We start from the raw sequence: 18,620 nt of genomic DNA, 5'->3' as shown, positions 1-18,620 counted from the left end.
TCCATCTCCTAGGGTATGTTGTATCGGTAAATTTAAGCGGATGACAGAATCTAGTATACTTGGATATTGAAAGATAAAGTGATATGGTGGTGGATCATAGGAATGGACCACATTAAATTATAAGTAAGGTGGTTGGACAGGGAAAGTTATGGCTCAACTGAATGGGTTAATGAAATTGGTTCAGGGGAACTAGTAATGGGCAGATCATTGATGCTGCTGAGTTGGGACCCTATAGTTTTCCATGTTTTGGAAAGGAACTAGAGAACAGAGAGAATAGAGTGGAAACCTGGAATTATCGGTTGATTGCAGACGGAATAACAATCTGAAAATTTAACAGTTATCTTAAGGAATTAAGCGTTGAGTATGCGAATACTTGAGATATTAAGGAAAGTTTAATCCTTGATGAGTTAGTCATGGTGACGAATACTGGCGTACAACTAAGGTGACACGGTATAGGAAATGGTAAGATAAAAAGCAAGGAGTACTATGCGAAGTAAAGAAGTGAAGGATAGTGGATACTACGGTTTAGTATTGGTTCAGGGAGGAAAACCAAAGAGGTTGTTAGACTTCTTAAGGCAGGAGTGTCTGCCTATCTGAAAGGACATAAGAACTTGTAAATTGTTAATTTTGGAATACAAAGTTCTGAGATGAGAGATTTGTATCTCTCCAAGTAAGTGTGGAAAAGGAAAAGTATTATATTCAGAGAAAGAAAGGGAGAAGCACTGACTGCCGACTCGGCAAAAATTCTAAAGTTGTACCAATGGTTAGGCTAGGGGTCTATAACTAATCTCACCCTGGTAGGGGTGATGACTCCTAGGTATTTTTGGTATCAAGAATAAGACAATGAAGTGATCGTTGTGAACTAAGCAGACCCAGAAGTTTCAGTAGGTTTGTGATTCAAGCGGGGGTTAACGAAAGTATGACTATTAGACAAGATCTTGTGGAACAAGATTGTTACTCTCGTAAGAGTGTATCGAGGAGTAAAATTAAAAGCGTTGGACCTTGGGATTTATGATCAAAGGTACGAGGTTTACTATCTGATGTGTTTGAATAAATTTTGAGGATGAAATTATTATAAGGAGGGGATAGTTGTAACGGCCCAAAATTACTAATAAGGCTTAAGGGCCTTGATTAGTGTGCCGGGAGGGAACAATAGGAAGTTACGTGAATTAATGGTGAAAAGCATGCTTATATGATTATTTGGATAAATTTGATGCATATCTATGTGTATTAGTATGCATGTAGGCCTTGATTAGGGTATAAGGGTATATTTGTAATTTTGGCCCGTTGAGGGAATAAATGTAAATATTTGTGATAAATTGTTCACTACAAGAAAAAATGCTTTTAATAACACCAAAAATGTGTTATCAAAACATACCGTAACACTTTTTGATGTGTTAAGACCGACTATGTTATCGTAGGTCAGGGTACTTTACATAACACTTTATCATTGTTATACAGATGTGTTATTATACTGTCAACGATAACACACTTTCTTTGTAATTTTAATAAATAGATAAGTGTTTAATTATATTATTTATAGTCGATTATATAACACATTTCAACACTTATAAATTTGTGTTATACTACACTTTAGTATAACACATTTTTTGTGTTATATAATGAAGTTTGCATAACATAATTCTTTACTTATAAAAAGTGTTATTGTAATAGATATTATAACACATTTTTCGTATTATTTTAATATTTAGATAAGTATAAATTCTCATTATATATTCATTTATATAACACTAATTTATTCTATTATATTTTTATTTTTTATTTATATAATTAAAATTAGCTTTCTAATATATACTAGCATCATCAAATGAACTTGATTTTCAAATAACAAAAAGTAAAAAGCATTCAACATTGTATTAAAAATCCACAAATTAGTTTAAAATATTCAACTCTGTCATCAACAACAAAATGTTCTTTAAGTATTCAAGTAGTCTTAAATATTCAACATATTGAAAAGTTACTACTTTCAGCACAAAATATCGAAGAGTTTAATTTTTTACATAATAACATGTCAAAATTTGAGTAGTTGCACACTCCTACAGTACTATTTGATAGGAAAAAAACATGCAATTGAACTTGCTTCATTGTACCAGCCACAATGATCTGATCTTCACTTCCAATTCTAGCAAAACCAACACACTCCGTGTCTTCATTGCAGACTGCAACGCAACATAATACAACAACATTCAATGTTAAATTGATAAACTAAGTCTGATTTAGTTCTTTGAAATTCAAAGTTAAGACATGAGTGAGTTATAGAGTAATAGTAGTAGTTATCATTACCAGATTCTACTTTTGCTTGCACAACTTCCAGGAGCTGCTCAATGGCAGTCTTTATTGTCATGTACCTACGTGGTTCATACTACTTCTTCCCTCTAAAATTAAACATGAAATACAGAGAAAAACTCAAAACATGCATGCATTATGTTATCCCCATTTCCTGTCGTGGGCCCGGGACGATGGTCCAGGCCCATGGTCTGGGTGATTGGATATGGGCCCAGCCCAGGCCCGCTTAGTACGGGAGTAACCAAGGACTACGGCCCAAGTGTGGTTCTGGATCCGGATGGTGCCCGGGAAGGTGATCCAGGATAGTCGCCTAGGAGACGTATGGTCAATCGAGATTACGGTCGAAGTGTATGCGAAGCGATCCCAGAGCCTGGTAAGTGGTCCGGGCCTGTGGTAAATGAAGAGGGATAGAGGTAAACGAACCCGGGTAAAGTTCTCCCGGTTGGCAAGAAAAAGCATTCGTGACCCTGAAGCTGCCCCACGATGCGTGGGGGTTGTCCCCACTTTTCACCTGCGAAAAAGGCCACCTCAGGATTGCACACCGTTAGTTCAGACCTGCGCTGCCAGTACATTGACTGGCTTTGTCCCCTGAATCTGCCTCGTAACTCGGAGTGCCCAGACCAAAAGCACCATTTTTTCGGGCGAAATATGGTTCTTGGGCCGCCCCATTGGGCCTTAATTATTCTTGGACCTATGTATTTTATCTTTTGTATTGGGCTTCTGCCAGAGAAGCCAAGAGTATCCACATCTTTGATGGGCTTGGGTCATACCTGGCCCAGACCCAGTGTTCCTATGAGCCTATAAATACAGGCAATAGAGCAATGGAGAAAGGATCTCTCTTTGACTTGTATACAGTTACTCTGTCAAAACATAGGGAGAAACTCCATTGTAAAAGACTTTCCAAGCTCTAATACAACTAACTCATGGACTACGGCTCATTAATGCCCCAACCACGTAAAAATCCTGTTTTTATCTTCTAAATTCCATATCATTAGTCTTATCTAATATTCATTAGTATATTTTCCGAAAATCTCGGTAAACACATTAATTTAAAGAGCATTAATGTAAAGATCCAATCCTAGGAAGCCACAAACAGAGAAAAACTCAGAACCTGCATGCATAGGAAGATCATGAAATTTCTAGGAAGTACGAAGCATAAATGTAGAAAGACAGCTCTGACGTACTGACCTGTTCAAAAAATAAAAGTGTTACTTAATTATCAACACATAAAAAGCATAGAACCGCAAGATTCAATTGCTACTGCAAAAGCAGAAAACATTGAAACAAATGACCAAAACTCCAGATGACCAATACAGATGAGTTTGTTGGGGGAACAACAAACTCCATTGATCCACTGCAAACAATTCATCATAAACAAGAAAATATATATAAATATAACTCATTAATTTTTGGAGTTGATATAACATATATTTTCAAAGCTATTTTTGAAAGAAATGTGAATCTGGGTCACTAATGCAAAACAATAATACAACTAACAACCAAATAAAATGAAAAAGAAAGAAACATGACTCAATCCAAACAAACCATGATATCATATATGGCATGGAGAGGAATATACATAACCTTATAAAAGACAGTACAACCAATTCAACAAACCCAAATTTGAGACTAAGTGGCATGGCAAAGAAGATGCAGAAAGGTCATGTAAAATCCTGCTATAGAACTTGTAACGACCCAAAATCGCTAATAAGGCTCAAGGGCCTTGATTAGTGTGCTTGGAGGGCATAATGGAATTTATGTGTGATTTTATGAGTTTAATGCATGATTATGATTTAAAGCATGTTATATGACTATTTGTTTATCTGAGATGCATGACTACGTATATTAGTATGCATGTAGGCCCGGATCGTGTTAGAAGGGCCTAATTGTAATTTTAGCCGCTGAGGGCATATATGTGATATTTGCATTCTGTGAATTGTACCATGTGAGTTTGGTGTTATTATTGTGATGCACGTGCCGAGATGGTCCTAGAGAGCAAATTTAACTTAAGAGTCACAACGGGAATTCTATAGCCGGCTCGGGAGGAGCCTAGGGGTACCTCGGGAATTTTATGGCTAAGTTGAGATTTAGCGGGTAATGGTTTTTGGTGATTGAGTAACCTGGGTAACCATTAGTTACTGCTGAGAGTAACAATTTAGGTGAAAGAAATGGTAGAATTGCAATATTAGTGAAAGGACTAGAGTGCCCTTGAGGACTTAGTTGGGAAAGGATTATTTGGAGGGGTAGCATGGTCATTTGGCAAGGGTAATATACAATTTTCAGCTGGGTTTTAGGGGTACATGGTTTGGGCATTTGGGGTCACTTGATGCTTTGATAGAAATTGAAGAGAAGAAAGAGGAGGAGAAAGAAGAGCTAGGGCAAGTAAAAAGAAAAGAAGAAGAAGGGTAGAAGGGCTGATTTGGGAGCTTAGGAGGAGATCAAGGAAGCTTGTTGGGAGGATTCTTCACTTGAGGTATGGATTTTATACACACTTAAGTTTGTTTTCTGTGTTGATTTGAGGAATTTAATGCTTGAGTTAAGCTTTTCAAGGTTTTGGGTTTAGATTTCTTAAGTTGAGATCAAATGGGTGGATTTTGAGTATGTTTGTGTTTTGAGCTTGAATCTAGAGTTTATGGGTTGTTAGATGGTTTATATAAGGTTTTGATTTGATTTTGGGGTTGAGGTATTTGTTTGGTATGATTTGGGAAGGTTTTAACTCGGTGAAAACGCGAAGGAAAACCCAGAATTTCTGGGCCTGCGAAGGCGTGCCGCGACACAGTTTTTGCGTGCCGCGGCGTGGAGCCCCTAACTTGCTGGGTGCCGCGGCACAAGAAAGTTGTCCCGTGGCACAAGGCCAATTTCAGGATATCATTTTTGGCAATTTTAGGCCTTTGTTCCAGGGGCTCGGGGGATGTTTCCGATGGATTGTTTTAGGAATTTGGGAGTTCCGAGAGTGTGGGATTGGTCCCGGGATGTGGTTTTGGGTTGGTTAGTATTAAAAACTGTTTTATGTGTGTTGTGACTAGGCTATTGGAGAGGCTCGTGCTAGAGGACCGTGCTCGCGGCTTGAGTGCATCAGGAGGCTCGGAATACAGGCAAGAAAACTATAACACCCGTAGGAGAGGGCATGGGCCCATAGTATGATTGCGGGGCGCGGCCCTATGTTTCATGTTGCATGATTTGATGATTGCAGGGTGCGACCCTATATTGCATTACATGTTAGGGTGCAGATTTAAATGAATTGATATTTGTTTGAATGTTGTTTGATTTATGCTATATATGATTATAGTGAATTGAACAGCTATGGCTGAGGGCGGCAAGGCCGAGAACGGCAGCGGGGCCGGAAGTAACACCTAGCACATGGGATGCTTATGGTCAGGGTAGGACCCAGGGGATACGGGTGATATCCCTACGGTGAGGACCGAGACCCCAGGCTTCGGTAAGGTTTCGGGGGCGGCATGGCCGTGTTTGCTTAGTCTAATGGTTGACTTGTTTTTATGTGGATTATCTGTTATGATAAACTGTATAAATTGCATATGTTATGTTCTGCATGAGTTTTCTTGTTGGGCTTCGGCTCACGGGTGCTCCGTGTTGTAGGTAAGGGCAATGACTGAGTCAACCAACCATGAGTACGGAGAGCGTGAAGTGACGCGTACATGTTTGGCCTGCCCGACTGCTTTGGTTGGGGGTTTATTCGAAAATGGCTGTAATAATCTATGATTTTATGATTTATCAACTGTAAACTTATTTCAAGATGTAAATAGTTTTCAAACCTTATTTTGGGATCCCAAATGTTTAATACTAGAAGTTTTAAATGAAACGGCGCATTTTCAAAGATTACAGCCTTAAATTTTAATTAGTCACACTTTTGTTTCAAAACCTCGGTTAGCGAGTTCATTGCACCCTGTCTTGTCTTAAAACTCACTTAGTAACGGCTCTAAGGAAGTAGGACGTTATAGAACCAGTGAAGATCTCTTATTTTCTGAAATTAGAGCTCAATATAAGGCAAGCATCTATAATCAAATATTAAAACTAAACACAATAAATGAGGGAAAATATGGTCTAATATATGACAAGCACTTTCAACTTGAAAGCATCTTAAATCTAGGCTCCCTTGGCAATATATAAGAATAAAAATATAATAGAAACATTAGGTCAAATGTGGAGTAGAAAAAACAAGAAAAGATAAATAATTGAAGTAAATCAGCAAAAGATATAGAATGGTGAAGTGAGAAAGCAAATATAAATTACAGAAGTCAATACAAAAAAAATATTATATGGCTTAATATAAAAGGAACAAGAGTTCCAATTGGCCACCGATTTTATTAGTTAAAGAAAAGTAAAAAATTAATTGTCCTTAAAGAAAACTATGGTCTACAATACTCACTGTTCTACCAAGAATAAATGCAGATGTAGCACCAATTTTTGTACCAATAGAATCAGCAACGAACCCCAAAGGCAACCCAAATAGATAACCTCCACCAAGCTGTAAGAGAAAATAAATAGCACAAATAAAGCATTGATAAAAATAAAAAAAATAATACTAACAGATACACTTTCACACTTAAACCAAATAAGTTGACTAGACAGACTTTATTCATTCAGAGTTCTATTTTTTTTAGAGGGGGGAGGATCACTGAACAAACAATTACATACTTTATTAAACAGACTATAAAGGTCCAAAATAATGTCATTGTTTTAACTCTGCAATAAGAATTAGTGACTTTAACTTACTGTAAATATTGAATTGTTCTACTTGCCACACCTTTGCCCTCAACTCTCTGACATGGGAATATTGTTTTCTCAATAGATCCCCTTTTAGTAATACAACAAAAATTGTATAAAATTTAGCTAATCTAATTTTCAAATAATAGAATTGAAGACACTATATATATGACAATTATTAGGCACAAGACAAGGAAACGTGAAATGGGGTAAGAGGTTATCTTAAATACCTTTGATCTTACTTGGCATTTAATACATAATTAGCTATTATATCTTATGAGGCACAATCATGTGCTTCTACAAGGTTCCAACAACTATGCATTCCTTCCCCTCTTCTAATTCCAAAACAGTACGTACTGCAAAACTCAACAGGAGAACAAGATTTATGAAAGTCATAGCTCGAACAGAGAGCTAAGCATCAACAGAACTAAACAGCAAAAACCTACAAAGTAGTAATAAAAATAAGCCTCTTTATCAGCCTCTTTATGTGTATATATACCTCTTGTAATTCTAGCTCAAACCAGAAGAAGCAGCAACAGCAGAAGAGAATGATTCACTATTATCAGCCTCTTTATGTGTATATATACCTCTTGTAATTCACTATCGAAGAAAAAGTTTAAGGATTTGGAATGCAATATTAATGAGAAAGACTTAATCAAATCAAAGAGGTCTGGAGTAGTAATCTAAAATCATGAATATAAGAAATCACAAAATCATATTATCTATTTTTGTGTGAAATATATATGTTCTAAACTGTCTAAACATATGTGTGTATTTTTGTACCACTCCCAAGTTCAAAAGTAAGAAATAGTTCACTTTTTCCATGTGAAATATATATGTTCTGAACAGTAAAATACAATCTGAATTTTCTGTATATATTCTTGCTAACCTGGGGGCCACATCAGAAGAAGTTTGATATTCCAAGCAATAGTTTAGACTGTGTAGAGTCCAATAACTTTATTTAGCTAGTTAGATAGTAGTAACAATAATAATAGTTATAGCATTTTTATGACTGTGGATTTTGGTTCAGACCGGGACTTAGTTGGACACTCGTAGTAACACTTGTAGATTTTATAAGTTTAACCTATAGTTTAAGAATATTAATTATAACATAAGGTTTGATTAATATTCTGATTATTAATATGACAATTATTATAACCTAAGGTTTAGATAGAGTCAATAAGAATATGACACTTGTCATGAGCATGGTTATTCCTAAGGTTTAGATAGAGCCAATAGGATTATGACATTTGTCATATGCATGATTATTAAGGACTTATTATTTTAATGATAAAATAAGGGAAATATAAGACTTAGCATTCACCAGAATCTGTTAGGAGCATGACATTTGTCACAATTTTATTTATTTGTGGATTAGGTTGTAAATAAATTTTTCGTAACTTTAGGGTACTGTAACTTCCAACATATTTTTGACCTAGTTATGTTATGAATTTCGAAAAATAGTATTTCTATAAAGTTGTAGATAATTGAATTAGGTTTCTAACAGTATAAAGACAGTCTAAATCGGAGTCCTACAGCTCCAGATATATTGATTTTACTGCAGGTAAGTTTAGAGTTACGAGATTTAGGGAGTTAGAAGTTAGGATTCTATTTTTTTTTATTATTTTTGTTTTATAAATCAAGCTTTAACTCCTTAAACCTCTCTCTCTCTGAACAATTTGACAAAGTCCTAAGCCTTTGGCTGAAGAATATTCAAATATTTTCAATTAAATTCATTATTTTTATTCAAAGCCAAAAAGAAGATTTTTATTCCTAGAACTCTATAAATAGGACCTAGCACCAAGCCTTTTCATTTATTCTTCAAGCATTGATCAGAGCCTTCCAAGTGCTAGTGAGACTATAGAGTGATAAATACTTGGATTGGGGTTATAAGCTTAATCATTATAAGCTTAATAAACACTTGGGAAGTAAGGTTATAGTGTATTTCGGTTTCGAGGTATAGTTCGGTCATAGAAGCATTCAAGGTATTCCTAATTCTAGTTCATTTTGGTATTGTTTTCCTTAAGTTCTTATAGTTTTCTACTCAGCATCCTAACTTTTTTCTTTATTCTTGGTTAGAAAATCTAAGATCTTGAACATAAGATTCTTGGTAAGTATATTTTCGATGGTATAATTCTTTCATTCCTTTCTCTTTAGTATACTCACCTTTCTTTGATGGTTTATAAGAGTGTTCCAATGTCCCAAATCTGTTCTCATATCCCGGTACTTTTGGTAAGGAAAATAGGATAGGATATTATGTGTTATGCCATATGTTATCTTATGATTTATGTGTTATGTTAACTTATGATTTGTGTGATATGTATGTTTGTAGACTTGGGCATATGACCTGCTTAGCCAGCAAGCCCCACAAATCTCATGGGCATATGCTTGTTTAGTTTATGGGACCCCAAGTAATAATGGCCATTATAGTATATGTGACATATGTTATGATATGTTTTAGTGTATGTTGATATGAATTTTATGTATATGATTTATGTGTTAGATTTTCCTTGCTGGGCATTAAGCTCACTCCTTTATGTTTATATGTGCAGGAAAATAGCTTTGGTGGCGGGAAAGGTTCTTGGAAGCTTAGGGATGTGTATTGAGGCATACTGGAATCGAAGGACCGAGCGTTCGATTCGAGGATGACGTTTTTTTAATTGATGAATGATATGTGCACCTAAAAAATACACCAAAACATTACACACAGTGATGTGGCAGTTTAGTCTAGCCAATCACATTTATTAAAACTGGGACCCACTGTTTTAAAAAGCAGTGACACGTCACTGTGTGTAATGTTTGGGTGTATATTTTGGGTGCACATATCATTACTCCTTTTTAATTATGGTTTTCTATGTATTTTTCCGCATTTGGTTTGTAATAAGCTTTAATTAAGTTTTCATTATGTCAAAGTTATGTTTTGTTTCAACAATGGGATCCCAATGTCCTACTTATGAATTTTATATACTTTTGAACCTTTACCTTACAGTTTTGAAATAAAGTTATTGTTATTTCATATGTACATTTTCTTAAGATTAGTATAGTAATTAGTGATGGTCCAAAGTCTAGAATAGTGGGTCGTTACAAACTGCCAAAAGTCACTATTTCTGAAATGCATAAGAGAGAGCCTATTAAACGTATAGTCATGAGGTCATAACTCAACTAAAATCTCAATTTATGGGGGCCACATTCAGTCAATATTCCTTAAATGTAAAGATATAAGTATTAATAACATGCTTTGCCTTCATAATAATTTCTTTCTACACCAACAGACATCTGGAAAAATTTCAACCACATTATAATTTTTGAACGGAGATGTAAGTCAATATAGAATTTTTATACATTCCAAATCAAATTTCCTGAATTTTCCTTCCCCATTTCATTGTAAATAATAAAGTTGTCCTGTACTTTTCTACTTGTCTAATCCTGCAACATAATGACTAAAGATATTTCACTGTATTGACTTAAGAGATGGTACTATGGCATTGCCATAATACATGGAAGCATATTAATCATAAGATTTTTGAAACACATGCATGTAAACTTACCTTGTAAACATGTGGTGCGCCATGAATTTGTATGTTGCTAGAAGTTCTCTGACCAGGAAAGAAATACATTTTAAGTATAGAGCCTTTCCCCAAAACCGAACCATTACGCGTCTTTACAATTGCCTCCATAACTGCATCACCATTTTGGGACTCATACGGTGCTCTCAGTTCCTCCTAAATTAAAAAACAAATGAAGGTTTAGATATCCATGCCAATAAGAGGACAAATTGTAAGTGAAGAAAAACTGTAGAAAAGTCTCAAGTTTCCTAGTCTAAGAAAGAAGGAAATAAAAAAGCCTCCAATCTTACAGGAAATGTGAAAAATATTCCAGGCCTTAATCTTATGCTCCATTTCATTGCTTGAACCTCTGATCTTTGATGCAACCACTCCTTAAATGTCATCATGGATTCCCCTTGTCCAGAAAATCCATCAAATGCTTCATTGCCCAAGTATGCTGCAAAAGTAATTTTCATTGCCAACATGTCAAAGTCTGAACTTTTTGGAGCTTTACCATCAGTTATAGGTACACGTGCATATTTAATAGGAAAACCATCAGCCTCTAAGCATTTAAAAACCTCAAGCGGAGTCTGAATAACATCAAAATTTACATGTTTCCAAGCATCAAATATTTGCCCATCATTTGTTTCATGAATAACCATTATGGCACCTCCATAACATTCAGCTTCTCTCAGGATATCTTCTTTCAGTCGAGCTTCCATTCTTTCCACTCTTTCACGATCAATGCCCTGAAAGAAGACATCCTAATTATACTTTCCCCAAAAATGGACAGAGACAGTTAGGGAAGAAGTATCCCCAAAAGCTGCAAGATAAAAGAAATAGTAGTGCTTCAATGAAGTGTTGTTGTAGTGTACATGGTCCTAACAAAAAACAGATCCTATGTAATTTTCCAACTCCATGGTTTTAAATAGGCAGGGGAAACATGAAAGGAAAGAACAACATCTCTCTGTCCATTGAAGCTAAATATTAAAAAAAAGTGAGAAACATCAGTACTAAAATCCTTCATGATGATATATCTCGATTGCTCTTTGTGCCAAAGACTAAAGTTCATGTATTAAGAATTGATAAATACTGCGGTTAGCTATTGTTCCCATGACTGCAGTGAAATAGTTGGACCATATTTTGACTATTTTAACAAGGAACTCGAACACATGCACATTCTAGACTAACAACAATAATCTACATTACAAGTTTGGATTATTTATTTCATTTTAATGTATGACATAAATGAAAATTTACCGAGTATTCAAGCATGTTTTTGTACGGTCTTTCAACCTCGCGGAGCACAAATGGTTTTCCATTTATGTAAATAACAGGTTCCTCTCTCATATTGTGCCAAAGAACTGGACGACCGCTTTTTGAGCCACTAATTCTTTGTATCATAGATCGTATTCCATCAATAGTTGGATTTTCCACTCCATAAACTGGAAAACCAGGAACTTCCCGAAAATTAAGGGCACCCCCCACTCTTTCAGGTAAGTTTTGGTTTTGACAACCTGGGCAGTGATCACTATTCAGAACAGTTTGGCTGCCTAAAACCTCACCATTTCTTGATGCAGCAACTATACCCATCTCAGAAGGACGACCATCAGTAGATTCAACAATCTTCATGAGGGATGGCTTCAAACTTGCATAGCCAAGTGCACCCATTGGATCTCTCCTAAGTAGTCTAAAAGAGCACGATATTGCAGAAATATTATTAGTGACCAAAAAATTCCAACAATAAGAATGCCTAAGATATGACCTAGTTCATCATGAATTGGGAGAGGAAAAAAAAAGGCAACATCACATATGGAAATCCACTAAATAATCCCCATATACATTTTGTCCTTCCTATTCCCCTTTCTCAAAATTAGATACAATCCACTTTTTAAGTCGAAAGATTGCAATGTGTAAAAGTTGTTCTAGAAATGCAAATTTATAACATTATTTTGAGTCTCAACTTAGCATCAAATGCCTGTAGAAAAGAATAACCATAAATCCTAAGAACCCTTGGCTTATCTAACCTCAACATTAGTCATATACCTTAACATTATTGGAGTTTTTTTTAACAAATAATACACATTGCTCATAATTTCTCTATGGTGATGAGTCTGATGACTCAAAACAGTCAGTTGGGATCAATCATAGAAGTAAAAGAAAAAACAATAATCAACCAAACAAGTTGGGATCACATTCAATGTTTGCCATATTATCAATTTTTTCAAATTTATTTAACTAGATATGATAAACACTTGTTAATTCCTGCGAAGAATGTTGTAGAGTTCTGCTCGCTCTCATCCAGTCAGCAAAACTGCTATTACCAACAGATTTAGATTGAAGGGCTGATTTCTTTGAATGAATGTAGACAACAAAGCATATAAGAAAGTAGTATCTCTCAAGATACTCCACAAAAAATGAAAGCAACGCCTCCCTTTTCATTTCATCTGGTTGACGTAAAATGCTACTGCGAGAAGTGGCAATTGCCTCACGTAAGTTCTGTAAAATTTCAACAAATGGTTTCATGAGTTCAACAAACTTTTCATTTTAAAAAGATTTTTTTTAAAATGCCAAGAAAAAGCAAGAAATGGTTGAAAGAGATTTTCTGGAAAAAACAGATAATTTTAGATGATCTCTTATTAAATAGATGTTTAGAAAGAAAACTGAAGTCAAAAGGTGCAACATAAGATTGAAAAGTTATACCTACATGGAGGCACACTTTTCGATGACTTTATCTACGTGCCTTTTGCCTTCAAGGCCACCCTAAAACATAAATTTAATAATGAAAATTTTAAAAAGAACTAGTTTTTCAGTTTTTCTTTTGAAAAAAAAGAGATGATTTAATGTACCTCTAATACCCAAACTAGGCTTCTTATGACGCCATATTCTCCTCTATGAAGTGCTTCTTCTGTGTTTGGAAAGTTGTCAGTGGCAATAGTAGCAGCGTCTGAAACTCTTCCGATTGAATTGGATCTTGGAATACCTATTTATGCAAAAAGACTAAGAATGAGAAGCCAACATCGTCAAAGACTGACTAGTGTGTTGTGCAGATAACAACAGGGGAAAGAGGCAGAAAAAAGGATACAATATTTTAAAATTAAAAAATAGTACAAGTGATCCAGCAAAAATTAGCAATAATATCAGTAAGACATTTGTTGTTGGCCTATTATCTTTTCAAAGAAGATCTAGTAACTTTTACTGAATGTAAACATGTTTGAAATTTTTCTCTCCAAGCCGTCACATTACTACTATTATTGATCAAAAAGGAAACTCTCGTTTAGAGCTTGAAAATCAACCCTCAGCTTTGTCCTAGCTTTTTCAGAAATATTAAACAGGAATTCTTTTGGAAGAAAATTAAAGCAAAAGGCTTATTTGGGATACAATTACACTCAAAGTCTGGGAAGACTACCAATCAACTCCTTCATTCCTAATTACATACGTGATGGAAGAGATTATTAGGCAAAACAATGGTAGAATGGTCTGGTATTTTAGATATTTCTTCCTCCACAACACTGATCTAAGAAACATATAGATACGAAATTTCAATATGCCACATAAAATGCTAATTATGGCATGTTAAAAACCTTTCAAAAAGGATTTTATTCTTCACGATTATGTAGCTTAGATATTGATCCAATACTAAACTACTTGTGATGTGACCTAGGAACTATTTGGCCTTGCTCTAATCTAATTTGACTCCTAATGTCATCTCAGCATTTCTCAAACTTTCCTCAAGATGTACATCACTCTCTACTTTTTCTATTTGGATAACCACTCTTTCATTGATATATATATTACACTATTCTCCCTCCTGTTGTTATATCGATACTTCAAATAAAGGACCCTTAACCCACTAATCACTAAGATCTATTTCGTAATAATGATTGAACAATTAACAAATAAACTAAATGGAACAAGCAATTTCCCTGCCCTTCATTTTCTTAGACTCTTAGTATCAATATTCTGCAATGCATAGACCTCTACCAGCAATACCTTTTCTTCAGCTCTAATGTTACATGTTGTCGAATTAATATTATTAGAATAGCAAAGGGTGAAAATTAACAGATTATTGAAAGTGACAAAGAGAATAACCAGGTTAACAAGACAAGATATTTGTAACATGATGTCAAATAATGTAAATACAATAATTAAAGTCATAGTGTTCATTATATCGATGAATAATGATTATTCCAAACAATGAAAGTAAAAAAGAGTACAGAAAGCAGGAATGCTACCAGATGATCCTATTCTGTTGAGATAAACTAAAGTTGCAATCACCATCCCAGTTGTGGTCCGCCCACGTCCCATTTGACAGTTAAATATAATATTTGTATTTATATCAGCTTGAGAAATTTTATGAACCTAAGAATAAAGAGTGAAAATTAGAGATAGCAGTAAATATATTATCACAGAATGACTTGAAAGAAGTGTTTGACATGACAAAATGCAGTCTGCTCGTAGAAACCCATTCATATTATCTATTTCTTCTTATTTGAGTACAAACTAAGAGTATTGAACATTTTTTACATGACCTGTAGGTAACCATTGTCTACTACAGAACACTTAGGCAAGCTAACAAGAGAATTCTTCCCATTTTAACTCACCAAAATATCAAAATCCAACTCCTTGGGTGATTTTTCATCAGTTATAGGAACACACTCATAGTTAACAAGGTATCTTTCTACTTGTAATTCCTTGTACACCTAAAGGAAAGAAAATAAGTTGAGTTATCAAAACAAACTAATTTTTTTTCTTGACCCCTTCGTATGAATAAAATCAAGTAGAAATACCTCTAGTGGTGTCTTCACAAAATCATGAGACACCGGTTCCCATTGGTCCACCATCTGGCCATCTGGCAATTCATCGGTGACAAGGATCTTGTTTCCATACCTGGGATGTCAGATGTGCAAACAAATCTATCATTCAAGTTGATAAATCTAACATCTACAACTAAATACTTACCTGGCTTGCCAAGATCGAAGAGAAGAACGAATCCGAGAAGCCCAACGACTGGAAACAGGTTGACAGAGAGAAAGAGAAAGACGAGAGAGAGAGAGAGGACATTTGAGAGAGTGAGGAGTTCGAATACCGTACCAAGCCGAAGAAATGGGTCTCTTCTTTGTGTCAAAATGTTGAAGGAAATGGGTCTCTGTTCTTTGTTGAAGGAAATGAAAAAAAAAGCTAAGTGGCGGGATGGCTAAATAAATTACCGCCCTTTTTTTCATTAAGTTCCCAATATAATACTTTTTCATAATACTTTTTTATTAGTATTATATTCATGTGTTATGGAAATGGGTATTTGGTGTAGTGGTTGAGACCACATTATTATGTGGATATATTTGTAGCTTGTGACTCAAGGCGATCCTAGCGAGCGGTTTAGCAGAAAAGTCACGACGGGGATTTATAGCCGGCTCGTGGGAGTCTGGGGGTATTTCAGGGAATTTGAGAAGTATATTGGGGATTATTTGATACTGAGGAAAATAATTGGTGATTAGTTAGGTGTCGGGATGTAAGCAGTAATTATTAGGGACACTCGAGGAATTAGCAGGAATTGGAAGCAAATGACTAAAATACCCTTGGTATGCTTTAAGGCTTAGGATTTAATGGTAGGGAAAAATGGTCATTTGACTGAAAAGAGATAAGTGTTATATTGCCTTTTTAGTTTTAGTGGAGGCTATAGAAAGTTTCAGAAGTTAAAGGAAAGAAAAGAGAAGGAAAGAAAGAAGAAAAACATGGACTCTTTCTTCTCCATTCGGCTTGCTCTACTCTTCACCATTCTCTGTGAGTTTTGGGGCTAGAATCTCACAGTAAGCTCAGGCTGGAACTTCGGGCTAAAGACCTTGGTGAAGCTAAAAGAGTTAGCAGAGATTAGCTACTCAATTGAGGTAAGTTTCAAGATTTCTGATGAGTTTTTTTCTGAGTTTTATTGAGGTAATTTCTAAGCTTGAGTTTTGGATGGAATTAAAGGAAATAATCTTGAGGAGTTGAAGGGCTTGAGGCTAGAAGGATAATAGAGATAACCCAAGGTCGAAATTCTCCATAGAAGGTAAGAAATTCTGGCTTTGAAGTTCTAAGTTTCTGAGTTTCTGGTTGAATTCTTGAGTTCTTGAGTTCAATGTTTGTTTTCTTAGTTTGATGACGCATGTGGTTAAGTCTTGTGTTATTGGGTTGTGTGGGGTGAGATATAGGTGATGGTAGACTCAATTTGGTGTGTAGTTGAGGTTTGGAAGGGTTCCAAGGGGTTTCGATTCAAGGAAAATCGAAGGAAGAAAAACAAGGTGTTGCTGGTCTGTGACTAGCGCTGTAATGCTAGCCTTTGGGTGCTACAGTGCTAGGCTTGTGTTTCCTGGCACTTTTGGTTCTGCTTGTAGTGCTAGAGCGCCTACTTTGTGGTGCTGTAGCGCTACCCTGTTTCCAGAAGTGGGTTTTTGGGTTATTTCTTAGGGTTTTCGAGGTTAGGTTTTGATATTGAAGTTTAGTGATGGTTCTAATTTGTGGCTGTGACTAGGTGTATGACAGGGCTCGGACAGGATCGTGCTTGAGAGTTGACTTCATTGAACAAAGCTAGCGAAATCAAAGGTAAGAAACTGCACCCGGTTATGTTGTAATGACGGGAGTAAGAGCTCCTTATATCTGTATAATGTCATAGATGGTATTATGCCATGGGACATGTGATAAACGGCCTAAGAGTGCCAGAATCAATATTTGCGCATAGGGTGCGGCTCGGCCACTGGTAGCTGAGGACAGCTTAATATTCACTGAGCTCGGTTGAAGCAAGCCAGAGTCAGTGGGATAAATAGGGGGTGCGACCTAAGGGTGTCGACCCTAATTAATATGTGAATTGATTACTGATGTTAAATGATGAACTTGGTATGTTGAATGCCTAATTATATAACTGTTGTGGTTTGTTGAGTGTGTGGTTATGCTTATGAGTTGTTTGTTTGTTTATTTCTAAATTGACTACTTAATGGTTGTGCTTTGTTATCTGGTTTCTTGCTGGGCCTTGGCTCACGGGTGCTACGTGGTGCAGGTAAAGGCAAGGGCAAGGTGGACCAGTCCTGAGTTGGAGAACTTTAAGGTTGAATGTACATAGTCAGCTGATTGGCCGCCACGGTCGAGGAGTGATACAGGACAGGAAAAGCCTAAATGTCTATTTTGCCGTTAGAGTGGCTAGTAGCTGTACTTTTGTTCTGAATTTTTGTAAGCTGTCTTTTAAACATTATTACTTTTGGGATCCCATGTACTAAAATGTTAAAATATATGGAAAGCAACTTTTGTGACCAAAATCTTTTAACCCTAGCCCAATTATAGTTTCAGTAACACGTTTTCAAATAAATGACTTGATTAGCAAGTCTTGCACTTTTATAAACATACAGTGTATGGTCTTGGCTATCCAAGGCGTTACAGTAAGAAACCAAATGTGAGTCATTTTCATGTTTTTGGCAGTGCTTGTTATATTTTAAGGGATCGTGATCATACTCGTAAATTTGATGCAAAAAGTGATGTTGGTGTATTTATAGGATATTTTATTTGTTATCCAGATTTCCGGATAGCGTTTAGATTGATGGCCTCGGGGAAGCAGAATTATCGATGTCTTTCACGGTAGGTGACCAGAGCTCGCGGATGAACAAAAAGGCTTCACCTCTCCCGCTTGGTGTCCGGATTACTCTTTCAAGCAAGCACAATACGGAAACTCGTCAACTCTCCCGGACTCCCGAAGGGGTATCCTTTGGGGAAGCTCCTTCCAGGAGAAGCTCTTCGAGTGGTCTCCGCGGAAGCAGTTCCGTGCCTCGCACGGAACAAAGCCAAACGGTCGAGTCCTGGAAGAGGCATATTTGGAATGATATCCGCCTGACACAGGATCCCGCCTGACACGCCCGTCAGGTCAAAGCAGCACACATCCCAGCACGCCTAAGGGTACCTTTTCGCCTACTGTTCCGCTGACAACTTGGAAAAGACGGCTGACTTTGTGTGTTCCCCATACTTTCACGTAAATATACCCACATAGAGTCTTGTAGCCATGCTACTACAGTAATTGTATCC

General features: G+C 36.2%; 1 protein-coding gene and 1 pseudogene across 1 annotated transcript; both read right to left on the bottom strand.

The window, feature by feature from the left end:
* Window positions 1–1,938: 1,938 nt before the first annotated feature.
* On the bottom strand, window positions 1,939–2,366 carry LOC133829093 (probable diphthine methyl ester synthase). Its single transcript, XM_062259022.1, has 2 exons — window positions 2,305–2,366; window positions 1,939–2,180 (listed from the first exon to the last, which is right to left on the bottom strand). Exons 1-2 carry the CDS (start codon window positions 2,363–2,365, stop codon window positions 1,963–1,965), a joined length of 279 nt encoding a protein of 92 aa, XP_062115006.1. The 5' UTR covers window position 2,366; the 3' UTR covers window positions 1,939–1,962.
* Window positions 2,367–3,356: 990 nt separating this feature from the next.
* On the bottom strand, window positions 3,357–16,353 carry LOC133832442 (uncharacterized; annotated as a pseudogene).
* Between the last annotated feature and the right edge of the window lie 2,267 nt (window positions 16,354–18,620).

This window comes from Humulus lupulus, chromosome 4 (assembly GCF_963169125.1).
Source record: "Humulus lupulus chromosome 4, drHumLupu1.1, whole genome shotgun sequence".
In the NCBI taxonomy this organism is placed as follows: Eukaryota; Viridiplantae; Streptophyta; class Magnoliopsida; order Rosales; family Cannabaceae; genus Humulus; species Humulus lupulus.
Note: the sequence above shows the minus strand (reverse complement) of the source record. Positions and strands in the feature narration are given on the sequence as shown.